This window comes from Balaenoptera physalus (assembly GCF_965194825.1).
Source record: "Balaenoptera physalus genome assembly, chromosome: 9".
Classification (NCBI taxonomy): Eukaryota; Metazoa; Chordata; class Mammalia; order Artiodactyla; family Balaenopteridae; genus Balaenoptera; species Balaenoptera physalus.
The window spans coordinates 22,497,504-22,511,994 of NC_138888.1; the positions used below are offsets into that span (position 1 = coordinate 22,497,504).

General features: G+C 36.8%; 1 protein-coding gene across 11 annotated transcripts in view; it reads right to left on the bottom strand.

Annotated features, from left to right (window-relative positions):
* The window catches only part of ADGRG6 (adhesion G protein-coupled receptor G6), a 134,843-nt gene that overhangs the window by 28,890 nt on the left and 91,462 nt on the right, over positions 1–14,491 (bottom strand). For all 11 annotated transcript variants that reach the window (XM_082474459.1, XM_082474451.1, XM_082474449.1 and 8 more), the window contains 9 exons: positions 13,862–14,004; positions 10,993–11,104; positions 9,590–9,654; positions 8,784–8,994; positions 7,539–7,710; positions 6,034–6,174; positions 3,641–3,760; positions 1,943–1,988; positions 102–208 (listed from right to left, as the gene is read on the bottom strand). In XM_082474459.1, coding sequence (XP_082330585.1) covers positions 102–208; positions 1,943–1,988; positions 3,641–3,760; positions 6,034–6,174; positions 7,539–7,710; positions 8,784–8,994; positions 9,590–9,654; positions 10,993–11,104; positions 13,862–14,004 — 1,117 coding nt within the window. The remainder of the gene's footprint in view (positions 1–101; positions 209–1,942; positions 1,989–3,640; positions 3,761–6,033; positions 6,175–7,538; positions 7,711–8,783; positions 8,995–9,589; positions 9,655–10,992; positions 11,105–13,861; positions 14,005–14,491) is intronic.

Sequence of the window (14,491 nt, forward strand, 5' to 3'; positions counted from 1 at the left end):
AAATTCCCCAAACACGTAATCTAAAAAGGTTGACTCACAAAAAGAAATATGCCTTCCAAAATTATGTCATTTCAAAATGTGTTTAGATGTTCCTCCCCTACCATCAGAATCCCAAAGTGGGTCAGGTGGTTACACAGGCAGACCGTCTCGTTGGCTTCTGAATCTTTGTGTGCGACACATCCTGAAGTGTTCCAAAATCCAGAGCCTTCTGTAGGAGGAAGTCAACAAACAGTGTGAAAATAACAGCAGGTCAGTTTCTTCTCTGTAATGGATGAGCTTTCCCTTGGGGAAATATGCCTCAGACTCTTCTGCTTTGCAGTTTATCTGTAAAATGGATACTATCTTGAAAGCTGCTAATACACAGAATAATTTCGATTCCTGGGATCATAGAATGTTAGTGCTAGGTGGGCAGTCAGAGATTAGGTGTTGGTTTTCAACTGTGTTCTACTGAAGTGCTTCAGGGGTCTGCAAAAAATTCAATTTTTACATTTTAATATATTTTAATTTTTAACATGTATTTTACTTATTTAAGTATATTTATAGACATATTTATTTAATAGATTATATGTAATATAAATATATATTTAACATAATTATAACATATATATGTTATAATTATATTTATATGTTATATAACTATAACATAATATAAATATATATTTAACATAATTAATATTTAATTATGTTTATTTATTAATAAATAAATAAATATTTATTAATTATAAAATATTTAATTATATTAAATATTAAATATTAAATATTTAATTTATTTATTTAATTATAATTAAATATTATTTATCATAATTAATATATGAATTGATATATAATTTATTGATTTAATATATTTTAAAGTCAACTTCCATAAAAAGAATATCCCTTTTCAAATATGTTATACACTAACAAAGTCTCTAGAAATCAGCACAATTTTTTACCCCTTTGGTCAATCTATATCTCTGTGAAGACATGAGAACAAAGAAGGTCAGCTTCCTTGGAACATGCTATTATGTACAAAGCAGTCATGCACAGAGACAACTTACTATAAATGCCTTTAACACATCTTATCTGACTTTTACGGTATGCTGTGGAATATGAACAACTCATATATTTGAAGAGTATTTTAAGACTACAAGGTGATATCATTTTTAGCTATGTAGCTAGTAAATCAGGATCTTCTCAAAACTGCAACTAGAAACCAAACAACAACAAAAACTTCCCAGCTAAGATAGAAGTATCAAAAAAAGAGGTTTGGGACAACTTCAGGCTACAGTTCTGAGAAGCAGCCTGCACTGGCGCTTGTTTGATTGGGCCACCATAATCCCACTGGGGAACCCCAAGGGAAGGTGACCCTTATAGGGCAGAGGTGGGTGGTTTTGTCACTTCCCTTCCCTTCAGAGACATCTCCACACTTCACACCTAGTGATTACCCCTTAATTCTGCCTTTCTCCCTTGACTGTCAAATGTCATTCTGGAGGCAGTTCAATTCTTTCAGGTAACATGTATCCATTATAACCATTCCTATAGTTACAATCCTCTAATACGATCTCCCCCCATAATCTGTGGTCTGGAAGCTGGATTTTAAATTGCAGGCCTTGTGCACATCAAATACTCTCCCCAGAAGTGTCCTAGAAGAATGTGATCAAATGTATATTGACATTCATCTAAAAGTAGCAATAAAAATGTATGCTATAGTTTATAAATAACTGAAATCAGAGGTGGTTTGTTTAAAAAAAAAGTCATCTGCCTATTTCTTCTTGCAATGAATAAAAAGCTACAGACATTAGAATTCGCTTCCCAAGCTACCTAAACTAAATTTTGCAGCTCAGTTGCCCTCACACTTACATTGTGACTCACTCTAATTTGGGATGGAATTAAAGAAAACGGGGGTGTCTAACAATGTTGAAAATTCAGTTGTTATTAAGACAGCCAATATTGTAAAACTTACCGTTTTTGTTCAGATCCCAGAAGGCACAGATGGGATGAGGCACTGCCTATATTAACATAAGAACAAACATGTGAAATTGTGTTTAAAATAAATAAAAAATTATACAATTTGAACATGGTAAAAGAGTAAAAATGCTAAGGTTTTCACAAAGAAATAGGTCATAATTAGTCACAGCAATATGACCAAAGAATGGCAGGCAGTTTAGGGGTTTGCTCTCACAGACTTCAAATGGAAATCAACTATAACTCCAGAGGAATCAGGTTACCATTTATCTGCAGGTTACTAATTATGTCTTATCATAAAGTGCAATTCTCAGCATTTAGCAAGGCTCTTTACACTAATATTTCACTTCATCTTCAAAACTCTCCTTTATGACTAGGTATATGCCCAAAAGAACTGAAAGCAGGGACTCAAACAGATATTTGTACAACCATGCTCACAGCAGCATTATTCACAATAGCCAAAAGGTGGAAACAGCCAAAGTACCCATCAATGAATGAATGGATAAACAAAATGTGTGCGTGTGTGTGTGTGAGTGTGTGTGTGTGTGTGTGTGTATGCAATGGAATATTATCCAGGCTTAAAAAGGAAGGAAATTCTGACACATGCTATAATATGGATGGAACTTGAAAATACCAAGTGAACTAAGCCAGTCACAAAAGGACAAATACTGTATGATTCCACTTATATGAGATACCAGAGTAGTCAAATTCATGGCGACAGTAGAATGGCAGTTTCCAGGGGTTGTGGGAGGGGCGATGGGAGTTGTTGTTTCATGGGGACATAGTTTCAGTTGGGGAAGATGAATAAGTTCTGGAGATGGATGTAGTGATGGTTGCAGAACAACGTGAATGTATTTAATTCCACAGAACTATACACTTAAAAATGGTTAAAATAGTAAATTTTATGTTATGTATATTTTACCACAATAAAAAATTTTTTATAGATGAAGGAGCTGAAACAAAGGAGGCCAAAGGGTAGAACAGGGAAGTCTCAGAGGTTTCGTGACAAAGCAGGGCTAATTCTTAGAGGACTTCGGTTCCAAGCCTTAGTCCTTATCAGCCAGCTCACTTCCCGCCTGCCTTCCTGCCTGCCTAATGGTCAAATCATGACTGGGACCCTCTATAAATCAGGGGAAAACTGTGGTTGGGCCATTTAAGACAATAAGAACCCCACATAATTTTATCAAATAAACAGATGACAGCAAGGGTAATGAAGCAAAAAAAAAAAAAAAAGCACAACATTTGCCAAGATTTTAGACAACTGCTAAGCTCTCAAAAAATGTCAACTCTCTCCTGTTTCTCCCATTTCCCTTCTGCTTTCCTAGTTTCAGTAATCTCTGACTTTAAAAAGACAACCAAAACCTTTAATGACACAACTGTGCAATGCATCTACATCTAAGTTAGCTGAAGTAATTATACATTGTTTCTCAAAAGGTGTGACTCTTTCCTTCACTCTTACTCTCCTTCAGATGACTGAATCCTAGACAAGACTAACTCCCCCCATCCCACCCCTGCCCTGCCGCCACTGTTCACCACGACATTACGGCACTACCTGACTAGCTGGTCTCGCCTTTGTGGAAAATTGCCCCCTGCAAAAAAAGTACTAGTTACTTCTAATCATATACTTTAAAAAAGGCCCCACCATTCTATCAAACAGTTTGCCTCTGTTCCATGGCTAGTTGCCGCTTTTCCTTACCTGAGTCCTTGTATGTTTGATTTTAATTCGAACAGGATCCTTCAGATCCTGGATCGTAATGTTTCCAATACTGCATGCCATCACATAACTCACTAAGGTGCCTTTCTTGGTTCCTACATCCTTTTAAAGAAAAAAAAATTGTGTATTAGTCAGAAGTACACACTTTTATTTTATTTTGGTGCTCCAAAATAAGCAATCCGTCAGCGCTTTTTACACGTAAGATCTTCAGTTATAGAACATCCTGTTTATAAGATCAAATTGCTAGCTTTCCTGAAAGAGCTCTGCTATTTCCCTTATTATAATAAATACGTTGAGGGAACAGTATGAGCCAATGCTGTAAGGCGATGTTCATAAAACATCATTCTTCACTGTTGTGGCTGATGCCAGCCAGTTAAAATCTGAAACAATGCAAACCCACAAATAATACACACTCATAAAAAGCTATGAAATAATTAGATCATTTCCCTATCCTAAAAAATAAATGAAGTTGTTTTCCTTTAGAGAAGTACCAAGGAAATACGGTGTGAAAAATAAAAATCAATTCATCTTTCATGTCCATGACAACAGTCTGAGTGTTTACTAACGTAAACCTAAATGTAATTCTACTGGATTAAAGCCCCACCAGAACTTTTACCATCTCTGACTACACACTTATCGGCATCTGTAGCTTCCACTTCAAAGATAAGGATGTCAGGAAATCAAATTAGTGAATCTGTGCTGCAAAATGACTGGGACCAGTAGACTGTTTCTCCAGCAAGATCATCACCACTTTCTCCTTCCCTTTGTGTTTCCTGTTGAACCTCCTGAATTTCTCTATCACAGTTTATACATCAGCTGTTTTGGAATAACTACAGGATTCCTTAAATGCTACCTAGTTCTCAGCATCCAGAATATAGGTTTTTTATTACATTTGTGTGGTCTCTCTCAATAAAGTGGCTATGGCTTGGGGATACCCAGCCTTTACTTTAAAAATACTCTTATGCTGTTCCCTGTGTGAGGGGAGTACCATAGAACCCTTACATTTTTTTCACTCTGCTATAAATTTACTTTAAAAAACAAACATATGTTTCCTAATAATGTCGCTGATTGGGAGATGCCAAAGGAGAAAGAAATGATCGCGTGAGAAGATGAGACTCAAAATGAAACTGTGACAGATTCTTACAAAGCTAAGACTTCGCCCAACTCCTCCGGCTGGGCTCCACCTCTCCTCTCAATGGCCCCCTCCCCCCCCATTCACATCATCTAACACCTACTACATTTTTTGTATTATTATTATTATTATTATTTTGGCTGCATTGTACAGCATGCAGGATCTTAGTTTTCCAACCAGGGAAACCTCTGCCCCTTGCGGTGGAAGCACAGAGTCTTAACCACTGGACAGCCAGGGAAGTCCTCTGGCATTATTTTTAAAGGCGACATTGTTACAAGCCTCAAATAACTTTAACAAATGCAGTTTTATGTGTTTGTAGCTATTAAATCCTTCAGAGCAATTGCATGTAATTACATTCTTAATCTACTCAAAATTTTTATATAGCTTGTTCTTAAAGCATTTGCTGATAACATTTTAAAATTTTTGAGTTAATGACTGTAAATGATTCCATGGTCCTCCTTTTACTTCCCTGTAGCCTCCTTTGCCATTCCTCTAAACATGACGTATGGCACAAGTCTATTAAAAACATTTCTACTGGCTTTGAAACTTGCAGTTCTCTCTTACGTAAGTCACACTGTTTGATATACACAGGTATCTTCAGTTTAATAGGTAACTTTTATTGAAAGGGCTCTGTGAAACTGCTCAGAACGAGTTGTACTTTCAAAGGCAACCAGAGGTCACCAGTGTTTGCTGGCAGGGGACTTTCTAGTATCTGGAAATGATGCCAATAAAAATGATAATATGTGCTCAGCACAATGCCACCCTACTCAGGGGATGTGGGAAGGCCAAAGGCCATTTGAAATACTAATGGGAAAACTGATTAAAGCCAAGAATGCTGCTCATTATGTAAACAGTGCTTCCTGCTGAATTTAAAAAAAAAATCTTTCCTTTGGCACACAATTTCTTTAACTCTGAAGATCTAAATTGCTGGAGAGCATAAAATACTTAACAAAAGAAATAATAAATAATAACTTCTCCACAAATTCCATTTCTAATTGTATCATGCAAGTCTTAATCTGATTTATTTAAAAACCTTAAATGAACACATCCTATTAATAAGCATATAATTATCTAAAATAAAATATTTAAACAGTTATGTTAAAATTTTTCAGTTTTGAAAATACAGTAGATTAATTTTTCTATACCTCTTGATATATTTTCAAGAAATCTGAACTTTTATCTTTCCTTTTGAGCAATGAAACTCAATTTACAATTGAAAAATAATAATTTAATGAACTCTTACCTGGAAAAGTCCAGTCTTATTGAAGAAAGTAAACTGTGCCCTTTTAACTAATACAGAATCTTCTTCACTCAGGTTCTCAAGTAAGTTTGGAGGCAAAATTACAGAGGCCAATGGATCCATTTGTCCACTCCCAAAATCCATCTGTCATATACACAGAGTATGTCAGGTGAATAATCATATTTATTTGCAGTAATAACTTTACTCCACAGGAGAGCAACTGCCAGCATCAACTTGGCCAGGACCAGGGCTCCCCTTTACCTCCGCCAGAGTCACTGCCCTCAAGGCTGAATCCCTTACAGACAAAGGCCTGGATCTCATTCGCGTTTTGCAAATGGGGCAAAACGGGATATGCACCGACTTTAACTAAACACAAACTGAGAAATCTATAAATCAGTTGCCATTTTCAAGTATAAGAATTAGATTTACACTTAATAGATTTTGAGCTTTTCTCAAAACACACTACCAGAAAAATAACTACCAGAAAAAAAAAAAAAGGCGAGTTAATTTGTTTGATTGCTGAGAATGAGTATCTCTGCATAGAGGAAGCAGCTGAAGTTTTATGAACATTCTTGGGTACCATTTTTACTGAACCCAGAGATCAGGCCAAAGAGTGTTTTCCTGCAAATGGACTTGAAATGAGACGGAGGCTGACCACATTTTCACTCTTAAAATGTGAAATAGAATTACCCAAAAGAGCCTTTGGTCCAAAGTAGAAAAATAAGTTCTTCCTTATATCCAGATTTTTAAAAATATTCTATCTTGGTTTACCTCCACAGTTAAGAAGCATTAAATGCCACTTATGTGTTCTCCCACGTCAAGGGTGATGCTTCAATCATTTCATTTGCCCACGTGGCTAACACTGTCCAGCACACAGTAGGAACGTGAAAATTATTTGCTGAAGTGTCACTTGAACAGGTCAGAGAGGATCTCCATTAATCTGGCCATAGCTTTCTTGTTCAGCCTCATCATCATCTGCCATTCCTAGCCTTCTATACCATCGGTTCTCTAAGTACAATCTTCATACCAGCAGTACCAGCAATATCTGGGAACTTGTTAAAAGCGCAAATTTTGGAGATCCACTCAAGATCTACTAAATTAGAATCTCTGGGGATGGGATCCAGCAATCTGTTTTGATAAGTCCTCCAGGTGATTATAATGTAGTTTGAGAACCACTGGCAAAGAGAATATACCATGCATCTTCCCACCTTTGGGTCCTTAATGTGACTTCTTTTCTGATTGAACAACTCCCCATACCCCACTCTCGATAGGGTGGCACTCACTCATAATTTAATGCTTAGTTCCACTATCACCTCCTGTAGAGGGTAAACTGAAAGTATACCTCCTCTCTGCATCCACATGCCTTATGGTTACTGCTGCTGTTAACCTGAGCCAAACTTCGGACTAGCCTTCTACCCCTGGAACTAAGATCTCGTTGCAGTAGCAACTAGCAGATGATCAGAGATTTTAATTCTTCTAATTAATTAAAGAAACCACTGGCTTATTACCTGGAAATATGATTCATTATTGCTTGGAAGACCAATGCTAAAATTTGAAATTTCATTGGTCTCTGGGGACACAGATGATACTCCAAGAGCCAAATTCCGAGTTGTGATATTCACATGTGATGTGCTATGTAGGTCTATCTTGAAGGCCAATTCATCAATTGTTTTTAAAGCTCTAAAGAAATGACAAATAATACCACTGTTAAGTGACACATTTTAGGTACTTGCACACATGTGATTTCCTGCAGGACAAAATACAAACCAAATAAAATTGTCCTTAAACTTTTTCATCTTAACATGAATACCCACAACATTCCCCCAAACCACAATAACATCAGTTAAAACACTGAATCGTAGTGATAAATGCATCCTTAAGAGAAATACGTGCTTTAAGGAAAAGCAACAATTAAGTCATCCTAAACAAATATTCTGTTTTTCATCTGTTTTAGCCTGTCTTTCCTCATATGAAAAATACCCTTCCTACTTCATAACTGAGTGAGAATCAAAGGAAATATTATGATAAAAGTATTTTTTGAATTGCAAGGCCCTGTAAAAAAAGTTTGTAATTGTTATGTGCATAAGGTAAGTTAGGGAATACATTTTAACAAAGAGAAAATTTTCATCAAAGAAATTTGGTTGAAAGGAAGGAAATAGAAAAAATTAAATATCTTAACACTAACACGCTAACTGAAATAATTGGATACAAACTGAATTGTGCAAAAATAGGTATATTTCACCCTGCCCTAGGCATTTTCATTTCAGAAGTATAACAGTCACAGAGGTGTGGCAGTTCTGTGTCACAGTCTGTAGGATAGTGACCTACAGCAACCAAGTTATGCCTAAAGCATGTGAGCTGAATGTTTGCTAAATGTCCCCTTTGCAAGCAAAAAGAAGCGTCACAAATTTATATGTACATATAATAGTTTATCTTTTGAATTAACACCAGTTAACATTTTTCAGATGTAAAATGAAATACCAATTATGTCTTTCTGGGACTATTTATATTATCTATCCAGATCAACAATCTCATTCAATTTGTAAACTATTTTCTCAGAAAACAAAAACAAAAACAAAAACAGAACTTTGAAGTTCATTCTGTGAATGATCTTGGGAAATATCAATGGATCTTCTAGAGATTTAAATTATGAAAGCTGGGCACCAAGTATTCAGATCTGTGAGAAATTATATAACAACATGTGTATCCAATAAATTTTACTCTCCAGAAGAAAACAAACAAACAAAACTTACTCAGAAGAAGACTCAAGCAAGTCTCTGTCTGGACTGGTTAAGATATTAGAAAATATATTCATTAAAGTTGAGCCAAGCGTTATATCAATGTTTTCTTCTTTATTTACAATCCTTTTGACCTGTTCTACGATGCTGGTGATATTGGCTGAGTTTAACGTCTGCCCATCACCAGTTAAATTTAAAATCTGATTGGCAACTTCATTTGCTTCACCTAAAAAATGGCAGAAGAACAACATACAGTTTTACCTGTGTATTATGAGCATTTCCAGGAATCCAAAACATAGTATGGTATTTCACTTCATAGTAAAGCAGCAAATCAGGTTTCCTGTGTGTACCCCTTACCACAATTTTAACAGGACAACAGTATTTCTTTATACCCAGAAACTAATTTCTCTCTTTAGTAAGACACAAATTGTGCTTTTAAGCAGCTTAGGTAAATAACTTGGAGGGACCAATATTCACAAATGGTTCTAAGAGAGATACCCCCAGAATCACTAAATAAGTATATATTTGCTGCTTAAAAAAAATATAGAACTATAAAACATTGACACAAATTTCAATTTATATATTCTCTTCCCCAAAATTTTCTTACTATTTTTAATCTCCTACAGAATGAATAGAACAGAAAGTCAGAATGAGGCAAAACAGTATTTTCTATCTTAAGTGAGTGAAGCAATCATTTGCTTAGCTTTTAATATTACAGTGGTATCACAGAACAGAAGAACATGTCTGAAGAGAATGAAAATCGTGAAGCTCGAGGTCATCTCATTTTGCCTTTGAGAACTGAAGACAAATCTCTCACTTACTTGAGCAATTGGAGATATCAGGAGGCCCCCAGTAGGCTAGAGATGTGTTGGCAGGGTCATGATGACTATAAAACAAACAAACAAAAAAGGTATTTTAAATATTTGGCATAAATGACACTATAGCTGACAAAATTACTTAATAATAAGCTTTAGAATTTCCCTTAATATCTAGGTAAGTTTCATTTGAAGATAAGACTATAATACATTGACATAAAACTCATATTAAAAGTTCTTATTGGAAAAAGAAATCAGGTGCATGCATCAGGGAAACAAAATACTAGCAATAGCCTATTGTAACCTAGGCTACATCAGGTTACTAAGGTTAAAAGCATAGTTGGTAACGTGGATCAAGTACTGCTTTAAGAACTTTCCAGATAAAATCTCATTTTGATTTCACTTAACTCTGTAAAGCAGATTATAATCCACATTTTATAGATGAAGAAATAGACTTAGCTAAATCAAGGAATTTTCCAAGGTCTCACAGCCAGGAAGAGGTAGAGCTACAATTCAAATCCATGTCCGCAAGGCCCTGAAGCCCCTTTCTTTCCTCTCCACCACGTGTCAAACCAAGCAGTGGGGGCAAAGTATTTCTATGTGGGCAGTTTCAGTGTCTGAATTTCCCTGCAAGAAAACTCTAACTGAAGGGGGGGGAGGGTGAGGAACTAGATTCGACTTGTTATTCGGTGAATCCTCTGCAGTCAACCTGTCTGAGGTTTCCGTTCAATATTTAGGAAAAATCCACACCCTAACAGTCTCCACTAGCAGACTGCCCTAACCTGGATCTTGTCTTTATTCTCTTTACTGTCTCTTTCCCCTTCCAACAATAACCACTCCAAAAAGTTAAAAAGACTCAGAATGTCAGATGTATGTTATGAGGCTGTGAGTTTGTTCATCCACACATAAGGTGCTTTGCTCTAGAACCACCCTCTGGTTTCCAAATTGCTCCGTCTTTCTTTGGAGAAGCCTAAATTAGCATGTTGCTTGGAGAGAAAAAAAAAAAGGCTTTTCTTGGTAACCTACCTGTCTCGTCTTTACCTCACATGGATTTGACCTACACAGAGATTCCCGCCCTTCTTTCCAATTAATATACACTGCAGGGGAACTACGGTGCAACACCTGTAACCCTGGGAAGGTAGGTTACATGGAATTTGCTGGCAAGAGTCAGGGACTTCCCAGGGGGCACAGTGGATAAGACTCTGCACTCCCAATGCACGAGGCCCAGTTTCGATCCCTGATCAGGGAACTAGATCCCACATGCCTGCTGCAACTAAGAGTTCGCATGCCGCAACTAAGGAGCCCGCCTGCCGCAACTAAGGAGCCCACCTGCCGCAACTAAGACAAGGCACAACCAAATAAATAAATAAAGTAAATAAATATTTTTTTTAAAAAAAAGAAAGTATTACCATGTCCGTGAAGCATAGAAGCCCGGCTTCCCTGGACAGGGAGCATTGTATACAGAAGGTTGGATGGCCGGCCATTTATAGCCTTTGGGGTCCTCATCATCATGACATATACCTATGCGAAAATACGAGAAATATTAACCTCTTTTTTGAAATTAGAGGTGCAAGATGAGAACAAAACAACAATGTTGGTAATTAGGTATTTATTCCATGCAATACTAAAATACTAGGTTTTTATGTTCAGAATTTGTACAAGTTTAGAAGTTATGAAAAATAAACGTTAACTACCTTTCATATTTTAAATCACATGTTACAAAACTATCAAATAAAAAAACACACTTATGCAAGTATAAACATGAAACTTACAATATCAGTCTAATGTAAATCATTAGTAGATAAAATTAGTAAAACAGAGGTTTATTAAAAAAAAAAACACTACGTAAAATGAAAACTGTCCTGAAAAATTCAAAATGTAATTTAATCTTTTTCAAAGGGGAAAGCCTATAAAATAGTGCCTCAATAGTGTTGTCATTGAGTTGCCAGCATATTTTATGGAAACATTTTCTAGCTGCTCTGAAAGCATCTTTGACCTGGACGTTTGCTGGGGGAATGACAAGAAGACGCCTGTAGGCCACACATCCTACACATACGCCTTCATCTTCAAATCATCCCACCTGTTGTTTGAAAACTCTCCAAGCGAGTTTTATGACATAAATGATTCAGATTTTACACTTAAAAAATATCAAAACAAAAGCACTATATCAACAGCAACAACAAAATCTCGTATTTCAGTACTGAAAAATAGTAAGTTACACTAAGACTACTGGGAACCAGTATTGTACTCACCAACTGAACATTCAAATAACTTTCCTATTTATATTCTGAGGTTTTTTTTCCAACTGGTGGAAATTTTTCTTCATAGACCCACTTGCAGAAGAACGATAAAGTATAGAATTTAAATGAAGTGGTATAAATTACTTGTCTAAGTATGCAGAGAGAGCTGTTCAGGGATTCCTCAGCCTCTGAGGACAGAGATAAGGTTGGTTCTCATGAGGCTCCTTTGTCACGTACAAACTAGCATTCGTCAAGCTCCTTCTCTGTGGAGACCCTTCTGCGTGAAAGGGCAGCGTTTGTACTCTGCTCATCCCCAAGAAGCTCTGTTTATTAAATAAGCAAGCGTTTTCCCACAGAGGCTCAGAAACTGCTGTTGTTGACGACGATAATGATGATTTGCATTCTTTAACCTCAACGAGTTCCTTATACATCCATCCCTCAGTATCCTCCAGGGACTGGTTCCATGAAACACACCCCCCAACACACACACACACACACACACACACACACACACACAAGATCACAAAATCCGAGGAAGCTCATGTCCCTTGTGTAAAATGTTGTAATATTTGCAATAACCTATGCACGTCCTCCTGTACACTTTAAATCATCACTAGATTACTTATAATAACAAATACTGTGTAAAAGCTATGTAAATAGTTTTAAATATAATGTATATTTCAAGTTTTGTTTTCTGGAACTTTCTGAATTTTTTCCCCCAAATATTTTCGATCCAAGGTTGGTTGAATCTACAGATGCAGAACCCGTGGAAATGGGGGGCTGACCGTAACTGTGTATGTTGACACATTAGAGATGGGTGGTTTCTCACAGAAGCAAAGATGCCTGCTTCTTTATTACATTGTGATTCTGGCCTCAGTCATAATCATGCTCTTAGAGGCTGAGGAATAGCTGCTTCCCCCACTTCAACCTCCTGCATGTGTGTATAAGGAAATGTGTCAAAGTTTCCCTCTCTTTTGAGCTCTACTAATATACCTAATCAACTGTCATCATAACATTAGAATGATAACTTTACTTTTTGTTATCCATATTTTGATCATTTACTTTTCTAAAATATGCCCATCAAGCCTCATTCGTTTATTTATTCAGGTATTTAAGGGCTGGGGGATATGCTGGTTGTTGGGGGGAGGTAGGAAGTGAGGGTGTTAGAAAAATAAGATGTGTTCTCAAGCCAGAGGAAATTCCTGTTTAAAGAAAATGTATATATGAACACAAACAAGTCCAGTCAAATTCAAGGGTCTTCTAATGTGTACGGTGCTCTAGGTCTGTGGACAGCTTGAAGTGGAGTCTCCAAGACAGTGATATCTATTCGTACATGATGATGTGAGAAAAGGCTTCATAGGAGAGGTGACTTTGGACTGTCCTTAATACTATATAGGTGATCATCAGGTGGGCAGTGAGAGGAGAGGAGAGAAGTGTGGGCAAAGACAGAGAAAAGAGCGCTGCACATCTGGGGAGGTGCTGGAAGCACCACACCTGTGGCTGGAGTTTAGGATGTGAATGGTGTCCAGGTGAGAACTGAATCTAGGTCCAGGATAACTCCCAGATTTCTGGCCTATTCCAGCAAAGACAGTGGTATCATTAATGGAGACAGAGAACATAAGAGATGAGGATGTTTTATAACAAGAAATAGTCTTTTATAAGATTTACCTCATTAGAGATCCCAAATGCACACACACACACTCTCTTTATTCCTAAAGTTGAAGCCAATTCTGGTCAAGGTTATCTTGGCATTTTGCTCATGTTCTTAGTACTTTCATAATAGGTTCCTAAAATAGGGTATAAACTTTCATCTGCCACTTTCATTCCCTTGGATTCACAGGTATCAAGGTACTATCTTTTATGCTAACCTTGTCACCCATTTGTTAACAATGTCACCAATAGGATGAATTTCATCATCAGAAAAAAATAGCTTTAAATAAGCAAACACACAAAGGAAGAATATTTTTGTTGTCGTTTCAATTAAACCTGGATAGTAGTCACATAAAACACATACTATAAAAAAATTAAAGGCACTCACCCAGTCGCTTCACATTCACTCTATGTAGCCTCAAGCCCTCATCCAGGGACTCATTATTTCTTAAGAGCTTCTGCTGAATGGTTCTTCCTTCTAAATCGGGATTGCTGGTAGCATTGTAAACTAGAAGGGCCCAAATCGCCAACCTAGGAAAACAATTCAGATAGGACTGTTGTTGGCTCTATTGACCAGTTGGTTGTTTTTTGGGTGGAAAAATAGAACATTTGGATATGGTAGTAAGAGGGTGACCATAAAGTGCTGAGACTGAAGAAATATGCCAAGGCACTCAGAGACTTCTGCCACTGCACAAATTATAATGTTAAAATAATCTCAATATGAATAGATTTTATAAGATACTGCCTGTATTATCTATCATATCACCCCATTTCTTTTGAGAAATACTTCTTTTTTTTTTTAAATTACTGAGATTTTTTTTTTTTTTAAAGATTTATTGATTGATTGATTGATTGACTGATTGCTATGTTGGGTCTTCGTTTCTGTGCTAGGGCTTTCTCTAATTGCGGCGAGCGGGGACCACTCTTCATCACGGTGCCCGGGCCTCTATCACAGCCTCTCTTCTTGTAGAGCACAGGCTCCAGACGCGCAGGCTCAGTAGTTGTGGCTCAGGGGCCT